General features: G+C 41.3%; 3 protein-coding genes across 9 annotated transcripts; all 3 read left to right on the top strand.

The window, feature by feature from the left end:
• The first annotated feature begins 1,635 nt into the window (after window positions 1-1,635).
• grinab (glutamate receptor, ionotropic, N-methyl D-aspartate-associated protein 1b (glutamate binding)) lies at window positions 1,636-5,446 on the top strand. 2 transcript variants are annotated; one of them, XM_034554041.1, is made up of 8 exons: window positions 1,636-1,793; window positions 2,377-2,529; window positions 2,566-2,922; window positions 3,029-3,135; window positions 3,461-3,661; window positions 4,077-4,205; window positions 4,298-4,441; window positions 4,564-5,446. In XM_034554041.1, the coding sequence occupies exons 2-8, from the start codon at window positions 2,406-2,408 to the stop codon at window positions 4,714-4,716; spliced, it is 1,215 nt and encodes a 404-aa protein (XP_034409932.1). In that variant the 5' UTR covers window positions 1,636-1,793; window positions 2,377-2,405; the 3' UTR covers window positions 4,717-5,446. The 2 variants fall into 2 exon arrangements, with proteins under 2 accessions (XP_034409932.1, XP_034409931.1); XM_034554040.1 differs by having other exon boundaries at window positions 2,377-2,922.
• A 2,436-nt stretch (window positions 5,447-7,882) lies between these two features.
• On the top strand, window positions 7,883-11,947 carry smpd5 (sphingomyelin phosphodiesterase 5). Of its 3 annotated transcripts, XM_034554225.1 has the most exons (9): window positions 7,883-8,055; window positions 9,020-9,723; window positions 9,874-10,239; window positions 10,385-10,460; window positions 10,576-10,716; window positions 10,810-10,899; window positions 10,989-11,052; window positions 11,184-11,343; window positions 11,567-11,947. In XM_034554225.1, exons 2-9 carry the CDS (start codon window positions 9,121-9,123, stop codon window positions 11,663-11,665), a joined length of 1,599 nt encoding a protein of 532 aa, XP_034410116.1. In that variant the 5' UTR covers window positions 7,883-8,055; window positions 9,020-9,120; the 3' UTR covers window positions 11,666-11,947. The 3 variants fall into 3 exon arrangements, with proteins under 3 accessions (XP_034410116.1, XP_034410114.1, XP_034410115.1); XM_034554223.1 differs by having other exon boundaries at window positions 9,020-10,239; XM_034554224.1 differs by having other exon boundaries at window positions 7,883-8,121; window positions 9,020-10,239.
• A 2,254-nt stretch (window positions 11,948-14,201) lies between these two features.
• Window positions 14,202-24,471, top strand: LOC117745362. Of its 4 annotated transcripts, XR_004611228.1 has the most exons (8): window positions 14,256-14,404; window positions 15,067-15,221; window positions 15,540-16,153; window positions 16,563-16,976; window positions 17,073-17,141; window positions 23,792-23,878; window positions 24,208-24,305; window positions 24,403-24,447. XR_004611228.1 is itself a non-coding variant. In XM_034553638.1 (6 exons), the coding sequence occupies exons 2-5, from the start codon at window positions 16,040-16,042 to the stop codon at window positions 23,876-23,878; spliced, it is 684 nt and encodes a 227-aa protein (XP_034409529.1). In that variant the 5' UTR covers window positions 15,049-15,221; window positions 15,540-16,039; the 3' UTR covers window positions 24,208-24,471. The 4 variants fall into 4 exon arrangements, 2 of the variants coding, with proteins under 2 accessions (XP_034409529.1, XP_034409530.1); XR_004611229.1 differs by lacking the exon at window positions 16,563-16,976 and having other exon boundaries at window positions 14,202-14,404; window positions 24,208-24,471; XM_034553638.1 differs by lacking the exon at window positions 14,256-14,404 and having other exon boundaries at window positions 15,049-15,221; window positions 24,208-24,471.
• Window positions 24,472-25,019: the final 548 nt, after the last annotated feature.

The following is a 25,019-nucleotide window of genomic DNA, read 5'->3' as shown; positions in this document are numbered from 1 at the left end:
TTGTTTGCGATCCCACAGTCTATTCCTTGTTGTATTCATCTGTTTACAATCCTTCACTAGTCCAACCACTTAGCCTTATAAGGCTGGCAACATCAGCAAGGACCCGACCCACCCAGGTCACAGTGTGTTTGTCCCCCTGCCATTGGGGAAAAGGTACAGAACAGAACTTTAAAAGCACACACAAACAGACTGAGGAACAGCGTCTTCCCCAGAGCTGTAGCCTCCATCACCCACCCCCCTTCCCCCACACACACACCACTGTAGCTGCAACTCAAACATAAGCAGACCCCCCCCCCCCCCCCCCCCCCCCTCTTTCATATCCAGCTGCTAAAATGTAACAATCTTACTGAGACACTTGACACTTTATACTCTTGCACTATCAAAACAAACACACCGATCTATCTTATTTTACTTGGTAACGTTTTTTATCCTGTACAGTGTTTATCCTTGTGTATTTTATCTTGTACTAGTCTATCTTTGTTGTTTGCTGCTACTGTCTGGCTGTGTGCCATCAAACGAACTTTCGTTGTTTAACATCAATGACAATAAAAACCTCTTTATGTTTATCTATGTGTCATAAGACACGTGAAAATAAATGCTTTTTTGTGACATTTTGAGGGCCCTCTCAGGTCATTTTACTATAGCTGTGGTGGCCTCCTGACACCTGCTGGTTCATGCGAGGAACTTCTTATTGCCAAGCATTATGCAGCTAAGCAGTGGTGGAAAGGTTTTCACTCATATAAAAGGTAGCAATACCACTACATAGAAATACTCAAGTAAAAGTCATACATTCAGCATTTTACTTGAACAAAGGTATTAGCATCAAAATACGCTTTAAGTACCAGAACTAGAAATACTCATGCAGAGTTATCCATTTTCGAAGTATGTTATGGGATTTTAATAGTTGATGGATTCAAATATAAGTTATCACTTCAATGTTGCAGCTAGTAAATGATGGGGCTCATTTTAACAAGGCCTTTAGCTGCCACAGTTGGATAGCTTAGTCTATGATAATACATCAAGATGTTTTATTGATTATATTTTGTATGAATAATATAAATCTGCAAAAATAACCAGTAACTAAGCTGTCTTATAAATGTAGTGGAGTAAAAGTAGGCTCCATTATTTTCCTCTCAAATATAGTGGAATTTAAGCATAAAGTTGCATACAATAGAAACACTCAAGCACCTAAATGTTCACTTAAGTGCAATGATTCAGTAAATGTGCTTAGATAGCTCCCCCCGCTTCAGCTGAGGTATTATCCTTCTCTTTTTTCAGATAACCAAATTTTTCCGCTCTTCACTTTCGTTTGTCGCATTTCGAGCAGATAGGACGTCACAGACAAGCTTTCGTGCTGCGTTCAAATCATACCGGAATATTAAGTGATAAGCGTAAAAAGCGCTCGTGTGTACATCCGTGTCCTAAATGCGAATGGAATAGTCGGACTTTTCTGAAAGCTCCAACGTAGTTGCCATATTAGTACGAACATGTCTGAACACAGAGCAAACATGGCTGTCTTATGTCAGCTAAAGTAGTATTCTTTACAAGTCCAATTTGTATAATGCAAAACCGAGTAGTCCGATGAAGAGAAGGCGATCTCTTTCTGGTTCCCTTTTCTACCAACCATCACACGTGTCCTGAACGCGACATCCGCATCGTGGGGGCGGAGAGGAAACAGCAGTTTACTGGCAGAGTGAACAAAAAAAATCCAAAGAGGGAAAAACCTACGGAATAAATACCACAAATAATTTTGGAAAGGCTCTGCTGGGATTAAAACGTTGACTGCGAGCAATGTGAGTAGTTTGGAAAGACTGAAACTATCCCAACTGTGTTGCCTCTCAGTTGTCCAACCCGTATGCCCCAACGTTATTGTTTGGTGAAAAAAACATGGCCATCTTGCTTTGAAAGATGTAACACAAAACACATGAACTCGTTCTGTATCATAGTTATTAGTTAACTCTGTGCCAACCTCAAATATGCCGTTAAATCTAGTTATGTGTGAAGTAGGAGAGCGAAATTACTTCACAAAAAATGTTGCCTAACGTAACGTTACATTAAGGAAACGGGCAGAAACTCAGTGAAAAATATGTGTGACGTAATTAAACCTGCTGTCAACCCCTTCGTCTGACCCTCAATTAGCGGCGATGTGAGTGGTGGACGACATAGTTGTTTGAATTCAGCCGTCGGTGGTTATGAGTTATGATATAGACCGGAAAAGACCCGTGTCACGTGGGCTCGGTGACGTTACAGCGTCTCTCGCTGTGGATCCCACCACTCCGAGCGTTTGTCAACCATTATCATCGAAACAGTGCTGTCTATTTTTCACTGGATAATCTTTCCCTTGCCTTTTTTTATTTTCTACTTCTCCCTCACCAGTGGGTCTGTGCTCCTGATCTAAGCCAGAGATGACCACCGAGAAGACCACATACGCTCCCATAGAGGGGGTGTCATCTCCACCCTCGTTTCCCGTGAATATGCCAAGCCCAAACATGTTTGGGGCCCCTGCTCCTAGTGGGTTCCTTGCTCCTGGTGGTCAACCTGCTCCTAGTGGGTTCCTTGCTCCTGGTGGTCAACCTGCTCCTAGTGGGTTCCTTGCTCCTGGTGGTCAACCTGCTCCTGATGGTTTCTTTGCTCCTGGTGGTCAACCTGCTCCTGGTGGTTTCTTTGCTCCTGGTGGTCAACCTGCTCCCGATGTTTTTTTTGCTCCTGGTGGTTTCCTTGCTCCTGGTGGTCAACCTGCTACTGGTGGTTTCCCTGCTCCTGGTGGTCAACCTGCTCCTAGTGATTTCCTTGCTCCTGGTGGTCTCCCTTTCCCTCCACCGACTGCATTTGGACCGGGTGTTCCTGGAGCTTTCGGAATGGGCAAGCCCTCTTCCTCGCCATATTCTCCACCAGGCCAGGGCTTTAATGGCAACTTCAGTGGTTAGTATCAACATTGTTGTACATATATGAATATCTATATTTGTAATTACACATGAACATGTGTAGCGTAATTTAATCAATGTTATGTTTCTGGTTTGCACTGCAGCAGATGATGTTTACCACAGTGAGGAGGACCCACCACCCTTTCATGAGAATCAAGACTTTGATTTTGGATTGGATAACAAGAGCATAAGAAGAGCCTTTATTCGAAAGGTAAAGAGCTAGTGTGGTAATACAGCTGGGAGAATGAGGCCATCACAGGGTGTGTTGCAATTCAATGAACAGGATTGTATTTGCATTGCAGTGTTTATTTATAATATTATATTTAATTAGTAATTCTCTGTGTATTTTTTTTCAATTTTAATTTAATTGAAATCATGCATTTAACCTGCTGACTAACAAACAAACACAACCTAAAACATAACCACTGTTTTTAAATTAATCATTTACTTTGAAACAACTTGGAAAAACAATAGATATTCTTTGTTAGAAATATTGAACTGTGACCTGCTGCCCAATAATCCACTCTTCCCTCTAGGTATTCTTGGTGTTGACTGCTCAGCTGATGGTGACATTCGCCTTTGTCGCTGTTTTCACCTTCGTGGATGAAGTCAAGATGTTTGTCATGGTGAACACCTGGACCTACTTGGTGTCATATGCCATATTCTTTGTGTCAGTTTGTGTGATCAGCTGCTGTGGGAGCGTTCGGCGAAGACATCCATGGAACCTTGTCGCATTAGTAAGTCTGCTCGGATTTAGTCTTTTTCGGAATAAGAGATAGAGAGGAGAGGAGGTACACCCCAGGAGCAGCATTGTAGGCCTTCTGATTTATGAATCATGCAACGGTCTTGGAATAACATTTATATAACAATTATAACAATAATTCCCTGTTTTAAAATATATCAAATTAACAATATATTTTGATGTGGTACAGTGAGAGATGAGATGTTTCAGTTTTGAAAAGCTTTTTTTTCAGCAGGTAATTACAATAAAAGACCTTTTCTTAAAAGTTTACATGGATTAGATTCAGGTTGACCCTCACAAATAATTATTTGGTTACGACAAAATGAAATGCCATCTTCTAGTTATGCCATGAAACTGCACTCCACTCAAACGTCCAAGATTGCTGATGTATTTGTGTTTCTTGTTTTCAGTCAGTCCTGACTCTCAGCATGTCCTACATGGTGGGAATGATCGCCAGCTTCCATGACACTGAATCAGTGATCATGGCAGTAGGTATCACAGCCGTTGTGTGCTTCACAGTGGTCATCTTCTCTCTACAGGTTTGTATCAGTCAGTTCTGGCCTCTTTGCATGCGATGTACATTGGTCATACTCTAATGTGAGCTTATTGTCTTTCTTGGCCTCCTCAACAGACCAAGTATGACTTCACTTCCTGTTACGGTGTGCTTTTCGTCTGTTTAATTGTCCTGATCGTCTTCGGCATCCTCTGCATCTTCATCCGTAACAGGATTCTGCAAATTGTGTATGCTGGACTGGGAGCTTTGCTCTTCACCTGTGTAAGTAATTGAGTTGCCATTTTGACCACAGCACAGCTCGGCACTGAAACATTTAAAGAAAGTGAGTTATTTTTAGAAAACGACAAATGTTTGACCCATTGTGGATGTCTTCTATGTTACAGTTCTTGGCGGTGGACACACAGATGCTGCTTGGCAACAAGGAACTGTCCCTGAGTCCAGAAGAATATGTCTTTGCAGCTCTAAACCTTTACACAGACATCATAAACATCTTTCTCTACATTCTTGCCATTATTGGAAGAGCAAGGGGCGGCTAAGGAGTAGAAAAAACAGGTAGCGATCCTGACATAAAATTGCTTTGAGTTCAAGTGCAGAATTGAGTTACAATTTAATTTAGTTTTGTCTTGTAGTGTGCATTCATCACATAGTTTGAGAATATTTGGCTTCACCCATTGTAAATGTTTTTTTTGTTTTTTTTTTCAATAATATATATATATCTAGAGTGTCTACATTGTAGTTTGGGGTGGGGGGGTTATTGCGGTTTTATCAGCTATTTGACGTGTTGTACACAACTTTATTTTAATTTAGAAACTTATGCCATAAGAAATCATTAAACGGTATAACGATTTGACACTAAACCTTCCCAGAGCTTTCAACTGTGTGACATATTCTTCATTATCAGGTAGACATTAACATTGCAATGTCATCCATTGCACTTTAAGGACAATCCGGCCAGGAAGGCAAATTTATCCCATTAAGAACTTTATGTGGTTAATACAATTCTGTAAACTGATAATAAGTGGAACTTGATTTGGGATTATTTTGTGAAACCACTCTTTCCAGGGTCAAGATTGAACTTTCCTATAGGCCAGCAAGGGGGACATACAAACCGATCCATCACCATGGCAATTGACAAACATAATTTGTTAAAGACTGCTATGGTTAAAAGCCCCAGACAAAGCTGTAAGCAGACCTTGTGGTTTTTGTCAAAATACTATGTCCAACATGAAATAATCTGTAATGCTATGTATAAAGTTATTTTCTAAATCTGATTTCTGTCGTCTTTGGAGTGAAAGAATCCTCACAAAGTTTTCAGTGTTTTGTGTCTTGGCTGTGAAACTGGGAGCCCGAAAATGAACCCGATGCAAAGCATTACTACCTTATGAACAACTCAGCCAGGAAAAGTATCTGAAAGCCAGGATGCAGAGCTCCAACAGTGACACAAGAGGAATTAACAGGTATTGTATGTATTTTTCATTGCCACTAGATGGCAGTGCAAATTTTTTCAAGTGGCAAGATTATTAGTTTATTGACCTTAAAAACAACTGTTAATCGTAATGGGCTGAGGTCAGTGTTGTAGTTTAAAAGTTTAAAGCTGCCAGGCAGACATTTTAGAGCCTTAACGTGCTGTTGTCTTTGTTGCAGGTATCCATACACCTGCTGACAGGAAAGTTAGATGAAGCCTACCAGCTTTGATTTGCTCAGGTATTCTGACCTCATGGAGATGTTGACCCTCTTTTCACTGAATTTATTTTCAACGCCTGTGAGATCCTGAAGGAGAGGCCTGGTGAAAACAGGGTCACGCCAATTGACTAATAATCCAATGAGGAAGCTGACAATGAACACAGCACAGAAAGCTTCAGAAGCACCTGATGCTTGTGCTCACCTGCCTCTGCAACATGGCCGAGATGGACAGAAAGCCTCTCCTTCTTTCGTCGGCATGACTGTTCAAAAAGCGGCGAAGCATTCACAGTCCAACATTTTAGAATAGACACTGGTAAATGATACTACATGATAATTGTTGTGTGGGTCAATTTTGAGCACAGAGAAAACAACTTGCCATTCTATGAATGGTAAAACAATAACCTTCACAGGAAGGTAGTTTCCTATTCATATATGCTGTACAAGTATGCATGGTGAAGCTGCACATCCAACAGCCTTTCTGTTAAAGAAATACTGATTTAAATATGCCGCTGCCTGCTCAGCATAAAGATGTATTGTATGCCCCACTTCATCGATCGTGAGATGAGTGAGTCTGTCATGGACCTCTAGACTCAAGAGGGGAGTGTGATTTGTTGAGACACTGTGTAAAGACAGACTGATACATTTTGTTATATTTCTAAGATGTTTTGCTTTTGTGAGATGCAGTACGAAGCAGACAGGATATGATGGAAATGACTTGAACCGGAGGCATTGTGATTATTTTGTCAATATCAAGAGGGCCCAAGATAATACATTTTTGCCAACATATTTACTTAGTGCAGTCTTAGTTAAGTACTCAGAGTGAGTTTTGTAGATCAGTAGACTCTGGAGCAACCTCGTGTTTGTGTTGCATGAAATACACAAAATCAATGTTCATGCTGTTGTTACGTAGTATCAAGTCTCACTTTGACAGCCTTTTTCATATTCAGATTCTTCTCCAAGGTGAAATGTTTTCTTTCACCAATTAATAGTGAGTCACACAAACTTAAAATCTGTTATTACTGAAGTTACAGAAGCACTGCCATAGTTTGATGAATTGAGACATGTATTTACACAACAATACAGCTCATAGGTGGACTTGCACAAAGCAATGAGACGATCAAGAAACCAGAAGCAAGGCAGGATGAATGCCCATCCCACAGCATGGATGCCTGCAACAAACCCATCCCAGCTCACTCTTACCACGAAAGCGGTCAAAACCCTTTCCCTTTCCAGAGTCCAAAACCTGATGTCAATAATCATCTAATTGATTATATAGGCGAGCACAGGACCCCAGAACAGCGCTACCCAATGTACATATAGAGTAAATACATTTAATTATCACACTTGGCTCTTACACGTTATATTAAAAAAAGGTAATTAACAGTTTGTGGCATTGATCTATGATGACAGAGTTTGATGTAATGCACATTAAACAAATTGTACTGTAGTGAGTTGTGTTAAAGAAATCCTCTAAACACAAGCCACGTGTGTCAATGTTTTGTATAGCTGCTAATCCACAGACATACAACGCTGCTGTGGAAACATAAGAACCCTAATACCTATATGCATACAATTAATGTTGAGTTTGCCAGAAGCAATCCTGAACAAGTGAATCAGTCGTTGCTTGGAATTATGGAGAAAATGATACCACCTAAAAATGTCAGAAGTTATCTATTTGAAAGGTACAACATCTGTTTAGTTTTAACTTTGTAAAATATCTGAATTGCTAAAGTTACGATATTTGATTTTTGTTTTGATGTGGTTAGAAATGTCCTGAACACATACATATCAGTCAGATATAATTAAATTAATTATCTTTAACCCTTATATCAAAGAATAAAGACTTCACACAAATTGAGTTGTATTTTCTCTTTAACTCACTAGTTGAAGGCCACATGCTTTATACTTAATGTGAATATAATTAATTTAATCTCATTTCCATCGATGCAAGTCTACGTTTTGTTGACATCTTATTTTGAAAACCGGATGATGTGTCAATCTAATTCCCATGTATGCAAGTACACGATTTATTGACATCTTATTTTGAAAACCGTGGATCTTTCCGATCTGGGTCGCTTGAGAGTGTTTACCACGAATGTCAGTATATAGTTGCGCTACTATTTCAGTGTCTGCTGATTTGACCACGCAGACCCGAGTGTCTTGTGGTTGACCGCAGTAGTGCTCCTGCTAAGGTAAGATCACCTGGGCTGCCACTTAGCCGAGTGGTTTAAGCTAGCTAAAGCTACGCAACGGTACAGGTGACAGCTTTCATTTGCGATAACTAAAATGTATTACATGTGTCGTGTCATAGCCATGTGCTGTAATGATACAGCAACCGTAAACGGTTCTACACAGAAACGCGTATATAGGTTGTGAAAGACTTGGAGCCGTTTATCAAGTGAAACTGTTAGCATATAGCTTACCTGTACACAGGCGATCCGAGTACAGAGACCCACCTACCTGTTTGAGTGTCTATGACAGTCTATGGTGTCGACTGACGAGGCACAATGACACAGACAGTTTGCATCACTTAACAATAAATCATTACAATTTAGCATTGGCCTGTTTTGAATGGGGACTTTGTTTGTATAATCAGGGTGTTTGGGGTTTGCAACTTCCTGAAGTCAGAGCCCAAAGTGAACGCTTAAATCCACACTAAAACAAGGTTGACATTATGTTTGGATTTTCAGTGTAAACGCCATCGTGTCCAGACTGCATGAGTTGAAGTCATTACATCATTTATTTTATTTTAGACATTATTTCTCAACCTAAAATATTGGTGTTAGGTGTTAATGCTGACACACCCAATGACTTCAGACTGTAATTCATTGTCACAAAGGTGTGGTGTTCAGACATGCCCATAGCGCCAGTGGTTAGCAACATTGCAGATGGTGACGCATGGATTATGGGCATTTTGCACCATGTTGTTTCTCTTTGCCTCCCTAAAAGGGATCACAATACATCACAGTAAGCCGGTCGGACTACATTTATGTAATTGCATCTGTTCATTGATTAATGTTTTCCACAACTGCATGTATAGACACAAAGTCAATGTGAGAAGGCAGTTATTTCTGAGTACCCACAATTAAATGTTAATATGGCTTGTAAGAATAGAGTCATGTCATAACATTGTCATTTCTTTCCTCTGTCTACTAGTGTCCACTGGAGCTCATAAGAGAGACTGCACTGGAATGAGCCTAGAATGGAGGTCCAGATGTTGCTCATCCTGATTGTTGCTTAGAAAAGGGGCTTCTAGCATGGCCCTGCAGGTATCTCCATTTCCTAATGGGTTTGTTGCAGGCATCCATGCTGTGGGATGGGCATTCATCTTGCCTTGCTTCTGGTTTCTTGATCGTCTCATTGCTTTGTGCAAGTCCACCACCCCGGAGCAAACCCAGCGACTAGAGAAGGGATGCTACCTCCACCCCCTCAAGGTCTTCTTTGGCTCCATTATCTTCTTTATTCTTTTTCTCGCAACAGCCCCTTTGGGCTTCCTGGGATTTATGCTCTGGGCACCTCTTCAGGCTTGCCGCAGGCCCTTTTACTACCACAGAGAGACACCATCCTCACCAGAGGAGACGCACCGGGGCTTTGAGTTGGTAGGAAAGGCCTCATTTGGATTTGCCACAGCCAACCTATGTCTGTTGCCTGACAGCCTGGCTCGTTTCAACAACCTGGGGCACACCCAGCGCAGAGCGGCTGTGATTGGTCAGCACATTGTGCAGGGTGTGTGTCGACCCCATATCCGCATCTTTATTGACTCCCCCAGCAGCTGTGGAACTCTCAGCCCCTCCAACAGCATTCTTCCCACCGTTAACTCATCTTCATATGGGGCTACTGATAAACATGCACAGCCCCCAGTAAGTCATCATTCTGATTCAGCTGGAGTGCATGTTTCAATCCCAAAGTCCAATAGTCACGTCGTCTGTGTGCCCTGTGATGACACAGAGGAGCCCTCGACTGACTCCCCTTCTCTCCTTTCAAATATGAATCACCACTCCAACCAGCAGGGCCGAGCAGGTCACCGGAGTGCTCCCCGAGCTTTGCTCTCGCAGGGTCTCCGCCAACAGGACGATGTACCCTGGGAAGTGTCGTCATTGTTTCCAGCCAATGTGGACATACTGTGTCTAGAAGAGGTGTTTGATAAGAGGGCAGCCCAGAAGCTCACCCAAGCACTAAAACCCGTGTTTGGACACATACTGTATGACATTGGTGTGTATGCCTGCCAGCCACCATGCAGGTGTTCCTCTTTCAAGTTCTTCAACAGTGGCCTGTTCTTAGCCAGCCGGTTCCTTGTGCTTGAGGCCCAGTACCACTGCTTTCCCAACAGCCGTGGGGAAGACGCACTAGCTGCCAAGGGCCTCCTTTCTGCTAAGGTGCCTGCTTAATATCATGAATTGGGCCTCTATCAGTCAATGCAGTTGTTGTTCTTTTGTGTTGCAGAATTCATATTAATAATGTTGTTGTCCCAGTATGAACACAATGAAAATATATGTAATGCTTGTTTTTTTAAATGTTTAGGTGCTAATTGGGCAGAATCAGAAACAGAAGAAAGTGGTTGGCTATTTCAACTGCACACATCTTCATGCACCAGAGGGCAAGTCACATTTTCTGATTTTAAACTTGTGTTAACTCAAAGTTTAGTATTTTCCTTTTAAGAAAACAAATATAAGATGGGTTTGTGATGCCTGGCATGTGTTTGCTTTAATCAGGAGAAGGGGAAATTCGCTGTGAGCAGTTAAACCTTGTTACCAAGTGGATTGGGGATTTTCAAGCTGCCAACAAACTCCCCGACGAGGATGTTGCTTTTGATGTGCTCTGTGGAGATTTCAACTTTGACAACTGCTCACCTGGTGTGTCTTTGCGTCTGACATTTTTTACATTTTTTTACCAATGGCACCTTAACCAAAATGTTTTTTTATTTGTATTTATACATGTTTGTCTAGATGACACCCTGGAACAAAACCACTGTCTGTTTGAGGAATATAGAGATCCTTGTAGGGCAGGTCCTGGAAAAGAGAAGCCCTGGGTCATTGGTGCGTACCATTTTAAACCATTACACTACAGCAAATACAAGACAAATAATGACAAATAATTTGGTATTTCATTGGTTTGCATCTAAAAGGTACTCTGCTGGAGCAGCCCACATTGTATGAAGATGACATAAACACCCCAGAAAATCTACAAAGGTACATTCAGTTATATTTTATCAAACCTCTGCACAGCACAACTACCATGACATGACCAGAAGTTCTTACTCACGGTTCTTTCACTGAAGCTGATCTGAAGATAAATTTGTCTTCTCTGTGTATCTGTGTAGAACTTTGGAGACTGAGGATCTGAGAAAGCGGTATATCTCCCCTCCTGTTCCTGGAGAAGACTGCCCCTTGGTTTACCCTGAGACTGGCCAGCCGTGGATCGGACGTCGGATCGACTACATCTTGTACCGCGAAAACTCCATTTCAAAGCACTGCCGAACAGTATGTGTCTGTGTGTGTTTTAACTCCTCTACACAGTCTTTTCCTTATTCTCCATTGTTTCTGTCTACTTGAGTTATTTTGAGATGCCACAAATAATTCATGAAACATTTGCATATGGAAAAACTACTAACAATTAGTACTAGAAAAGGTCTTCTATAACAGCAAGTTATCTCCCCAGTAAAAAGCATCATGAAAAACATGCACTCTCTTTGTCTCCATCCAGGAAATTGAAGAGGTTACCTTCATAACCCAGCTGGCTGGCCTTACGGACCATATTCCTGTGGGCTTGAGATTGAATGTTATTATGGACTCTGCTGAATAATGTCGACAATGAAGGTAGTATCGCGTACAAACAAGGGGAACAAAATATACAAATTGTTATGATCTATACCATCACACCAATGCTTCGTTAACACAGTAGAATTTGTGGTTTCTATGACAATATGCTGACCAATTAAATTATGCCTCAGGATTTATTGAAATTATGTTTACAATTTTATATATAATACCCAGTTAAAGGGAGATGCATTGCTTTTGTAAATTTTTTTAGGATTTTTCATTCCGATATTTTTCCTACAGAAATAAATGTATATAATAAATGTTACACTGTGTCCCTTGCTTTTAATTAATTAATTTCAACATTCAAACGTGTTTGACTTGTAATACCATATACTTACAAACTTAAAAGATTGACAAATTTGACATTTTATTTCTTAAAACAAAAAGGAGAAAATAAAGTAGACATTCACAACTTGCATCTCTTTGACAGCGATACAAAAACACATAAAAGGGGTTTATAGTCATTTCTACTGGTTGTCTCATTAGTAACGACTGTGTGTAAGATGAGAGGTCATTAACTGAAATCTTAAGTACAACATGGTCAAAGTCAATTCAGTTTATTTTGTATAGCACAAAATCACAAATTTGCCTCAGATTTTTTACAATCTGTACACAATCGACATTCCTGTCCCAGGACCTCACATCGGATCAGGAAAAACTCCCAAAACCTCCCATGGGCAAACAGGGGAAGAAACCTTCAAGAGAGCAACAGAGGAGGATCCCTCCCCGGATGGACAGAAGCAATAGATGTCATGTGTACAGAATGAACAGCGTTACAGAGTGACAACACATTTAATGACTATGACAGAAATATATGAATAATGAGTAGTAGGCATGGACCACGATCCAGACTTTCACAATCCATGAAACAGAAGGAGGAAAAGAGGAGGAGCATCAGCAGGGCCATGGCAGGAGGCCGGCCCACCAGGCCTCTGTTTTTCCACTGTTGAGCAAACACATGTATGCAGGAATATGCATAGTTACTTTTTGTGTAGATATTAACAATCTTATCTTTTCCCAATTTGCATGCTTCTGTCAGAGCTATCAGTTCTGCAGCTTGTGCTGAACAATGTGATGGGAGTGGTTCAGATTTGAACGCTTTCTTATCTGTCACAACTGCATAGCCTGTTGCATTTGTACCATACAAATTCTTTTTGCATGAGCCATCAACAAACAGTCATATCTGCATTTTCGAATGGAGTGCCTGCTAAATCAGTTCAGGGTAATACACAGCTCTCAGTTTTGTCATGTGATGTACCTTCATCTGCTGTTGGCAACAGTGTGGATGGATTAAGTGTTGTACATCTGTCAATAGTCAAATGAGGTTGAGAAAGCAACACTGCCATGCATGAAAGGTGTCTTGCAGGTGACATGTAAGTGATCTTGTTTTGCAGGAGTAAGACTGCCACTGCGTGTGGTACTTTTAGTGTTAAAGCTCTAAATAACACTATTGGTGCCAACGTTTGTACAGCCATTGATATAGGCTGCTATTACCGCATACAGACAGGTAGGCATTGCTCTGGCAACATACTCTAAGGAGTAGAAGGCTATAGGTCTCTGTTTTCCCCATGTTCTTGTGTTAAAACAGATCCCCTACAATCCACTGTTTGTGTAAAAGGTTTTCCGTAATTTGGCAATTCCAATACTGATGAGCTTGTTAACATCTTTTTTAATACCACTAAAGCTTTGTCAGCTTCAGGAGTCCAGCATAACTCATCATGTGCAGCCATAGGTTTGTCATAGATCAATGTTGACAAAGGTTTGGCCAACTCAACGTAATTAGGAACATTTGGGGGAAACCCAGCTGTGAGATGGATGAGGAAGGTTTCTGGAGGTGTCCTGAAGGTAGATTAGTATTGCCTAAGACTTTAATTAGATATGCCGCTCTTTTGAGCCATGGGGTGGACCATGTCTCAACAGTAGGGATGGTATCTATAATAAACAAGGTTTTTACTGCATATGGCTTTCCAAATTACTCAAAAAACAAATAGTTTGGCATGCAATGTGCAAAAAACTAGGGGCAAATTGCCAGAACCAGAATATCTATTCCAGTACATTTGCATGGATTTTATTGAATTAAACGAATGTGAGGGAAAGAAATATTGTCTCACGATTATAGATATGTTTTCCAAATGGATTTAAGTTTTTCCAACAAAAGAGAATTTATTGTGATAACGGTACACACTTAGTGAACAAAGAAATAGCACATCTGGCTGCTGTTTTGGGGATGAAGGTAAAATATCATTGTTCTTATCATCCCCAGTCAGCTGGACTGATAGAACGAAACGTTTAAATTATGGCTAAAACAGGAGAATTGGGTACAATGTCTAGCTCCGGTTATGCTTAGTATGCACATACTACCTAGCAGAAGAGGGCTCTCACCTTTGGAACAATTGCATGTCAGACCATACTATCTTACCGAGCTTAGACCATTTGTAAGACAAGATGAGATGAACCAGTTCAATCAGGGAGAGACCAGTTAGATAAAGAAAGGATGCATGAACTGAAGGTAGAGAGATAGTCACATTTAAACGAGACAACACCGAGATGATTGGCTAACTGTGTCATTGTTTCCGTGTGCTTATTGGATAGAGGGGATCAGCTGATCTGCGCAGCTGGTGTCGTGATTGACGGCGCAGAACGATGACAGCAAGTAAACAATGAGTTAGCATGCGTGAGGGATGATTGGCAAGAATGTGAGGAATAGATGGCGGGCTGAGGGGTATGGTCTTCCTGTCTGAACTTCCGCTAGAGCTCCATTTGTCTGCAGGAGATTGCACTCTTGAACTCTTAAATTGCAGGTGCCACCGAGACCGTGGCACCTGTTTAGACTACCAGGGTTATGCGGCATCAGAGCAACTATGGGTGTTATTTCTTTGATTGCATTAATGGTGATAGGTTCTGTGTATTGGTGGGAAGCTCGACAGTATAAACAGTATGACCAACACCACTTAGCAGACATAAACGTTTTATCGCTGTAACTGACAATGACCAGGCCATGTCATCGAAGAGGCATTTGCAGTCAAAACTAAATATCCACACACACACACACACACACACACAGTCGTTTCCGTTACACTATTCTACAACGTGGTATTGCTTGTCATATTAATAATAAAACTTAAGACGTTAAATATAGAATAGAAAATAAAAAATATGTACAATTTAACAGTTGTATTATTATATTAACCATAATAATAGCAAAAATAATTATATTAATATCGTTGATAACAACAATTATCATAATAATAATACATATATTTATAAATGTACATGAACCTAAATGAAAGTTCACAACGTATGGAGTGCGTTGTGAACTCACTCACTGAACTCACCATTTCCTGATCAAATACAAAAATTATAATATTTTGTTTTTTTCGTCAGCGTCTCGGAATCGTGATGCAGACCTTTATTTTGTAAACCTAAACCAGTCCGCCGGACTGAGACCGGGAAAACCGAGACGAACCGAAAGAAAACCGCCGTTTCCGGACGCGACCAACGATCGTTTCCGTTAAACGGCGCCTGCGCAGAGTAACGAGGTGAGAATATATGTGTTTCTTTTATATTTCACAATGGGTATCTTATTTAGTATATTCTTATTATAAACTATAGTACTTCCTTAAAGAGTGCTTTCAGTTTACCTAAAAGAAGAGAGCGATGACCGCTACTTGGAAATAACGTTTGCTGACTGAGATATCTTGCTTGCAATATTTTAAAACATTTAGCATTTTCATGGTTTTCGTAATTAAAAAGATATATATAAACCTGAACATAATTCATGTCAAGTATTCTTAATATTATTGAAATTATTATCACATTTCAGAGAACAGCACTTACCTCTCTTCAAACTTTTCCAGGCGCGACAGAAGACTAGAGATCTTCTGATTTCTCACTAAAGACTTTTCATCTTGGCCTTGGACATAGCAACCGGTCAGTTACGTATTTTCATTGGAGGTAAAAGTTCAACAACCAATCATGATTATGAAGTCCTGTATGTGGCCGCCCCGGCTTGGACATAGCAACCGGTCAGTGACGTATTTTCATAGCAACCGGTCGGTGACATATTTTCATTGGAGGGAAATGTTCAATAACCAATCATGATCATGAAGTCCTGTATGTGGCCGCCCCGGCTTGGACATAGCAACCGGTCGGCGACGTATTTTCATTGGAGGGAAATGTTCAAACCGGTGAGATGAGAATCGCTCAGTGAGTGCGCAGATGTTCTCCATAGTACGCTGAAATATTGCTGTTAATATTATTAAAGGATATGTGTGTTTCTATTACTTAAATTAATTAATGTGGCTGACTCTGAATTAAGCTTTGTAGCACTTTCCGTGCACTATCTAAGAAGATATTCATGATTTTCTTTTGTGTTCGACACCTGTTGTTCCGAGTGCCCCTGAACGCCTCATTAGACTCGAAACCCAACGCTGCTGCGCAGCTGCACTCGTTCGTCCTAAAATCTGTTTTGGTAAGTAGCATCGAGCCCATAAGTTAACGGCTAATAATTTAAATGTTTTTAAAAGTTAACTAACTTGGTCAGCGTTAGCCGCTATGCTAGTGCTAGCCGAGGGTTAGCCTCACGATGTCATGGTCACACCAGACGCACAGCTCGAGTAGATGAACATAACCTACAAAGTAAATGCAAAGACACGTGAAGCTGAAGCCTATCTGCATTTAGATGCAATTTTTTTTCTTGAATTCTTTTATCAATCTGGTAAAATTTAACAGTACTAATCTACCTCTGTAATGTATGTAACCTAGTGCCTTACAGAATATATGCTTTGTTTTGGCATATACAGAGTTTATTGTTGTTTGGTTTGAAGGCTGCACGTTTCAATCTACTTACTGTCAGTTTGTCATATTGTTTTCTCTCATAGACACCCCCACCTATCCATGTATCCGTGGTAGGGGTAGTGGAACAGCGGAGGGTAATGGCTTGGGAGTTTGAGAGCACAGGCGCTAGAGCAGTTACCACCCAAATGAACATTTTGGCCTCCATTTCAGACGGGAAGACAGTGGCCAAATTCACTGCTTACGAAGAATTTTCCAATAAATTCAAAGTAGGAGGAAACTATATGATAAAGGGGCATTCCCTGAGAGGGCAGTGTCCCCCCTTTTTTTTTAATATCTCAAGGGAGACAATGTTCTTCCGGAGTGCGCCAATAGTTATATCAGAAGATTTAAAGCAGCAAGCAGAGGCTCTGCTTCATCCCCTCTCTCCGCTGACCCCCCTCAGCACCTGCAGGGAGGCCAAGGGTTCTCTGATGACCATGGAGGGGGAAGTTGTTAAAGTAAGTTAATTTTTCAATTATGATAGTGTAAATAAGGTAAGAAGTTGTGCATATTAGCATAAAATATGAATTAACCCACAAATCTATTTTGTTCAGTTGTCCACGGTGAAGAAAATATCAAAAGGGAGAGAAGACTTCCCCATGCTAAACATCAAGCTGCAGCAGGTAAGCAATCTACTTTATATGGAGAGGGAGAGAGAGACACAGACAGACGGATGAGAGAGAGAGAGAGAGAGAGAGAGAGAGAGAGAGAGAGAGAGAGAGAGAGAGAGAGAGAGAGAGAGAGAGAGAGAGAGAGAGAGAGAGAGAGAGAGAGAGAGAGAGAGAGAGAGAGAGAGAGAGAGAGAGAGAGAGAGAGAGAGAGAGAGAGAGAGAGAGAGAGAGAGAGAGAGAGAGAGAGAGAGAGAGAGAGAGAGAGAGAGAGAGAGAGAGAGAGAGAGAGAGAGATATGCCCTGGATGCCGGTGAACGCGCAGCACCTCCCCGGCACCGGGTAACCCTGAAGGGGGTGGGGGCAGATATCACAAGATATATGTAATTTTTGCAGTTTGTCAACATCTGTTTATTTTTAATATTACAAGTTTATCTCATAAAACTACATGTGACACACATCATGATAACGGTTTAGTTTACTCGAGGCGGATACTCGCTTGTACTGAACGCACCATGATGTCACTAGAAAGCATCAATGTCAGTGAAGCTGAATTCATCTAATCTGCTGTTCACATGACCATCCAACATGCGGCTTTAAGTCACTTTTTGGTGGATACGAGGCCGGAGTGGGACGAAGGAGGGAGGTCAAAGGTCAAACCTGAATGACCGTCCGAGGGCTCTCAGTAGGGTACCAGATAGGGAACCCGAACAGGGTCACACACACAGAACGTGTACTATCTCTGAACACCTGGTGCTGACCACACTGGCACCTGCGCACACACACACACAAATGAACCAATGAATCAAATGCGGCCGTTTGAAGACCAGAGAAGACATTTTGGGGGCGTGTCCGACCTTGAGACTCAAGAGCAAAGTCGGCCATCTCTTGTCGGCTCGCGTCAAACTGATTTACTTGTGAACAAATAATAAACTCTGAGACTAAAGATTGTTCGTTAGATCCTCCAAAACTCCTAAATCGTCGGCGAATATTCTTAAATCGGCTGCATCGCGACAAACACACCACAGATTTGATGCTTACACAATTAACTTGTCGCCTGAAAACATCCTTACATTCCGTGACTCAACAACGGTAGTATATCTTTCAGTTGTGTATTTTCTCCTCCGCCATTGTTCCTTGTCACTGGTGCGAAATGCATTCACAAGTCACCTCAGATGCATCCTGGGTAAAATGAGCGGATCAAGCCACCTCTGGGCATTTGCTCATAACGTAGAAGGCGCGGGTGGTGACGTCAGAGATTCGACGATCAAAGGCAAAGTGACAAAGTCAGTTCAGATAACAGTTTCTTTTGGCTGTATTGAACACGGCAGGAATAAGTGTTTGAGGACTTTTAAGAGATAGCAGGAACGCAGAAGATTGAACGAAATACAAATGTCTCAAGATAATTTGCATGCTACTCCAGAGATGGAGGAATCATATATCTATGTGCCAGCGGTTTCCCTTGAGCTCCCACAGGAGTTTCATGATCAGGGGGAATCTATTAATGGTATGGAGGAAATTGTTTATGAACTTGAGCTGCGTTTAGAAGATGTTCAGAAACAAAGTGATGACCAGGCTGCCCAAATGAAACACCAAATGGAGATGGTGAAAACCAAGAACAAAAAACGTTGGGAAACGTTGCAGGAATACGAGGAAAGAGAGACCTTTATGATCAAGCAGATTAAGTTACTTTCTGATAAACTGGCCCAGAATTAATTTGAGATAGACAAACTGGAGGCAAGGAATAGTAATCTGGAGGCAGAGAAAGAAGATCTACAGGATATCCAGAACATCCTGACTAAGAAGAACCAAAGCTTGATTGCTAATGAGGTCCTGCTCAAATCTCTGACCAAGGAAGCACGAGAAGACAAAGACTATTTGCGTTTAACACTGCAGGCTGTTGACTTAGCCAACTTGGATAAAGATGAGGCTATAGAAAGACTGAAGCAGACCATTGTCAAAAATCTGGAAGAGTACAAATTGAGGGAAGCTCTAAGGGATCTTGAGAAAAAGGAATTATTACTGGTGTCCAATAAGAGCACCAGTAATGAGCTTGCTAAATATATGTATTGGGTAGCTGAACAACAACAAAACCATCCGTCATCTTAAACAAAAGCTCAAAATGAGGCAGGAGGAGAACATACTTGCTGGCCATCAGAATTTGAGAGAGGAATGCCGTATTGCTGAAAATACATCCGTGAATCAGAGAGATGAGAACCTCCTGTTGAATATATCTGAGGTTCACACAGATGAGAGTATGCTTGAGTATCACATAGACGAGAATACGCCTGAAGACCAGACCTTCATGGTTTTGCCGTGCTTAAGGTCTCCTGAAAGTAGGATTGCATGCTTTCCATTGGTCCTGGCTGTGTCTGGAGCCGGTCCTGGCTCCTGCTTCCTTGGCTGTGCCACAGGAGTCTCATGATCAGGGGGAATCTATTAATCTTGCAATGCAACTGTCAGGATCCGTAGTGTTGTGTCGTGTTTCCTGTTTTATTTTGAAGTCCTTGTCTCTCATGTCCTCTGTTTCTCTGCACTTCCTGTCCCTGTGATTGTTTGCCCTGTCCCTGATTGTTTCCTCCTGTGTCCAATCACCTGCACCAGCCTTCTGTATTTAAGTCCTGTTCGTGTCATTACCCTTTGTTGGTTCGTCTTGTGTAGATCGTTGAAGATCATGTGTGTGAGCCTGTTTTGTCTGTTTGGATTTCAGTGAGCAATAAAGTTGCCTTTTCTCATGTTGACGGCGTTTGGGTCTAGTGTCCTGCAGCTGCACATAACAGCAACTGCTTAACTCATCTGAAGTCAGACTTATAACTAGGGTTGGGTACCGAAAACCGGTGCCAATATACAAAATAATTGCGTGCAAAGGGGGGAACATGTCAAATATAATGAAGCATATTTGCCATATGCTTGAAAGCGGAGGCATGCGTGTTCGACTGCCTGCGTGATCGCGGCATGAGTTCCGTGGCTCGACGTTAGAGGCAGGCAGATTGCGGTGTGAGTTCCGTGGCTCGATGTCTGAGGCAGGCAGATCACGACAATTAGGCCAAATAAAAAGCCTCAAGTTGAAAGTACAGTCTGGACAGTCTTTGTCTCCTCAACGCCTCAATAGATAGATCTTATTTGACAATTATTTGTTAACCGCACACAATATGAACATGAAAAAACACATTTGCAATGAGCAGGCTGGATGAACTACCAATATTAACTGTTGTATTTATCAACTGAAGTTACACCACAATACTGACACAATTATCAGTGAGTGCAATTAATTTAAGTTCAGTTCAGCTCTGTGTCCCATCACAATGCCATCAGAAGTCATGTGACTCAAGTCAGTGTGACGTCTGTGACTGAACACCTCAGACTGGCTCTCTGTACTTATGAGCCCAACTACAAGGCACTCACAGACAGCCAGTCTGAGGCGATCTGTGAGCTGTCTGTCAGTAATCCGGCTCCTGGACTTTGATTTGGGGATTTTCTGAACTTTCTGAGACAAATTTGGCGTTTTCTCATCTGGGATTCGTTCTGAACTTGGACCGTTGGTGATTACGTTCACATCAACTCTACAGACATTTTCAGATTAAAATAATTATAATACAAATGTACATTGTGCAACAGTATCTGCACCGGTGAAGTTAGGTGTCAATCAGTTTACTCGACCGGTCCTCGCTTTCCGCTTTGACCCGATTTGAATCAGTCTGAAGTTGCTTTTTTGTGTTGCCTGTGGAGTCTGTCAATTGTGTCACTCTTGAGTTGCATGCCCTTATAAGGAGCTGGTGGGGCGTTTCTGTATGCAAATATGTGAGCAACAGGGAACCCTTGAGATCAACTGGTTGCAAACACCTTATTATAACTGCTTAATAGTAGTTTTTAAACTCTGTACCCCAATATAAAGGTCATGGACAAGAGCAGATCGAGACATTAATTCACCAAGTCTGCTGAAAAGATTAAGCTATAGTTATCATAAACTGTTCTCCTAGATTACTCGAGTCCTTGGGGGTGTCTATGGAGCCGGTGGGGGAGTTGTAGCGCGGCAGGTGGTCCAAGGTCTGTGTGGACCGATGAACCGCCGCCAACCATCACTGCCCCAAGTGCAGGGACAAGACCTTTTGAAGGCAAACAATTTTGCATAACAGGGATGGGGGACATTATCGAAATGTTGAGGGACACCATCTGCAATTGATGTTTTATGTGTCAGCATTTCCCGAAATGTTTTCAAAGGGGCGTTGATCAAGAGGTGTTTAACACTCTAAAAACAATATTGGGTCACTACCAGATAGAGCTCTATAAATTAAATAAAGAGCAGAAAGAAATGACTTCTCTTTTTAAAATGAAGGAGCAGGAATTCAGGGATAATTCTGAGGTGCTGAATACAGAAATATTTACCCTTAAAATGGAAAACGTCAGGCTCACAAGAAAGTTGGAAGAGAATGACTTTGAACATTTGAGTTTAAAATACCTTCCCTGTCAAAAAAAGAAAGTGTGCAAAATGAGAGCACCGGTAATGAGCTCACTGACAGCCAAACAACAACAATCAAGACAGGAGTTGGCAGAAGGAAGAGCAGCTCCTGGCCAACCAGCAGCAATCCTCCTCGTTAGCTGCTGAGTTTTCGGTATGGGACTTTTCTAGACTATGAATTAGTCCAGGCCTAGTGATGCCTTTTCCCCCCTGTATCCCTTATTTTTAACAGTACAGATTTAGGCCACATTTACACATAGCTGGATATTTACAGAAACAAATATTTCTGCCCCTCCGTTTTCAAAAATAACGTCGTACACACAAGGTCGTTTTCAAAAAAGTTTCTGTTTATATGAACCCGCATAAATACGCCCCCGGGCGCCATCATAACTATGCCAAACCTGTAGTCGGCAGTGTAACGAGAAGGATAAAGACATGCAAACCAATCAGAATTCTCAAAACCAACAACAACTACGAAAAACACGATCAACATCCTTTTCGTTGGCAGGTAATGTACCTACGTCTTGGGAGTATAGAAAGCTGAAGAAGTTCGTGCAGTTCTTTGTCTCTGCTCCTCGATGTAAAAAATCAGTTGTGTTTGTAAATACAAACAGGCCAAAAGGGTTTGCATTAACGCACAAATAAGCACTACCTTGACACCATCCATGATCAGTAGCCTAAGTAAACTAACTAAACATAGGACGCTCACATGACGTGAAGCATTTTTAGTCGCATACTGTGACGTTTGACAACCTAAAACTCCGTTTGACCTAGTTCACACGCAAACACAAAAACTGAGTTTTCAGAAATCTCCACTTTGGCCGGAGTTTTTAGAAATGATCGTTTCCCGTGATAAAACCTCCGTTTTTGTGTAAATGAAAGGCCAAAACGCATGAAAATATATGCGTTTTCCCATCGTGTAAATGGGGTCTAAACCACAACAGTAAAGTGTGATTTATAAATTAGCATTTACTTCCACTTTATATTTTACACGAGTGCTTAATGCCTTATCTGTGTGACGCTTACTTAGAAATAAACTATCCACCTAACTAGAAACACACTGATGGTTAATGGAGTAAAGCTAGTCAAAGTCACATTTGCAATACACTTGTATTTAAGGAATAAACAGCTTTGTTTCTCCTTTCTAAATAAATCGTTATATTTTTGTCATAAAAATGTTTATATTTGGCTAAATAAATTGCCTTTTGTGTAAAATGATAAGCTATTTTTTTGCAAAACAAAATCTGTGCAGATATGTGTGTATGGAGCCAAATCTAGGCCAATATTTTTGATCATTTAAAAAAAAAGATTTTAACCTGAAAATTAAAGGTTTGGTCTTGAACTTGAAAAAGTCAACAATGTATTTGAAGTAAAACTAAGTGTATAATAATAATAGGTAGACAACAAACACATGACAGCCGAAGAATATGTGACAAAATACAAAAGTAGGTACCATTTTTTCAAAACTGTGTTGTGAATGGATCAGAGTGGGGAGACTCAGATTTGGTGGAGAGTGACGATAGTATGGAAATTAGCCACGGTTTTGAGAGAGGAGAAAAGAGGTGGTAATTTTGTGGTAAAACTATTATAAAATCACAACTACTATCATAACGTCATATTTCATTTACAGCATATCAAAATAGCTAACGTGACAGGGTTGGACGTTGGCTTAAATGTGCTGCACAGTCAAGCCAAAATAAGGCTAGCCAGCTAATAGTATGATAGTATGGAAATTAGCCACGGTATTGAGAAAAAGAGGGAGGAAAGAGGTGGTAATTCTGTGGTAAAACTATTATAAAATCACAACTACTATCATAAAGTCATATTTCATTTACAGCATATGAAAATAGCTAACGCGACAGGGTTGGACGTTAGCTTAAATGTGCTGCACAGTTATGCCACAATAAGGCTAAATAGTTAACATCAAACTCGACATTGTGAGCAAGAGAGGTAAATGTGGAGGAGTGACAGTGTTGTATTGTTTTTAATGTGCATAGAGGACAGTAAAATAGCAAATACTGCAAATGCTCCTTTGATTGCATCTAATCTAAGGATTAACTGTAATGCTTATTAGTTTCATATGAATCGGTTACTGCATACATAGTTTTGTTGTTGTCCAGTTCAACTGAATTATCAATTTCTAAAATAACGTCTGCATTATATTGCTGTCTAATTACATTTGGTCCTTTCTAATGTGTGTTTATAGCTAGTTGCGGTGCTGTACCTTTCAGCGGCCCTGATGATACGGTCAACCCTTCCAGAAAAATACAGGGAGCATCAAGATGCCAAATAGGTAGGTTTATGTGTACAATGTTTTTGTGAGCTTCCTTTGGGGATTGCCTCATTTAAAAAAAACTATTCAATCTTTCTAATGAACTGGGATGTGATGACTTGAGTCTTAGTTTTGGTTTTACTCGTTTTTTGTAATAGTCTGTCACTGTTTTATGTTGTATGTCTAAAACTTTGTTTAATGTGCTACTGCTGTCTTGGCCAGGACACTATTGTAAAGGATATTTAATCTCAATGAGGCTTTTCATGGTTAAATACATTTAAATAAAAATTCTTCAAGGTCATTTCATATTTAATTAATATTGTCTTGTCCTCTACTCTATCGTTTCACAGCAAACCTGGTAGAGAGCATAGTCAAGACTACAACTGGACGAAAGGTCTGACGAATGGAAGTTACACTACCTTCTCAAAACTTAAAGATAATTAACATTGTACGCAAACTAAACTAAAATGTTTTTAATTTTTAATACATTGTTATTAAGACATGGATATAATCTTGTTTGTTGTTTTTTGTTTTATTGTTTAAAGAAAAGCTTATGCCAGGGTGCTGGAGAGGAGGCTCCGACCGCTTGTCGAACCTCAGATTCAAGACGAACAGTGCGGATTCCGTCCCGGTCGTGGAACAGTGGACCAGCTCTTTACCCTCGCAAGATTACTGGAGGGGTCCTGGGAGTTTGCCCAACCAGTTTACATGTGCTTTGTAGACCTGGAGAAGGCTTTCGACCGGGTCCCTCGGGGGTTTTTGTGGGGGGTGCTGCGGGAGTATGGGGTGCCGGACCCGTTGGCACGGGCCATCCGGTCTCTGTACGCCTGCAGTAGGAGCTGTGTTCGTCTCCTCGGTAGTAAGTCAGACACGTTCCCGGTGGGTGTTGGCCTCCGCCAGGGCTGCCCTTTATCACCGGTCCTGTTCGTGACCTTCATGGACAGGATATCTAGGCGCAGCCAGGGGGCGGAGAGGATCCGGTTCGGGAGTCTCGGGATCGCCTTTCTGCTGTTTGCGGATGATGTGGTCCTGTTTGCCTCCTCGGACCGTGACCTCCAGCATTCACTGGGGTCGTTTTGCAGCCGAGTGCGAAGCGGCAGAGATGAGAGTTCGCACCTCCAAATCTGAGGCCATGGTGCTCTGCCGGAAACCGGCGGATTGC

This window comes from Cyclopterus lumpus, chromosome 16 (assembly GCF_009769545.1).
Source record: "Cyclopterus lumpus isolate fCycLum1 chromosome 16, fCycLum1.pri, whole genome shotgun sequence".
NCBI classification, from domain to species: Eukaryota; Metazoa; Chordata; class Actinopteri; order Perciformes; family Cyclopteridae; genus Cyclopterus; species Cyclopterus lumpus.
Note: the sequence above shows the minus strand (reverse complement) of the source record. Positions and strands in the feature narration are given on the sequence as shown.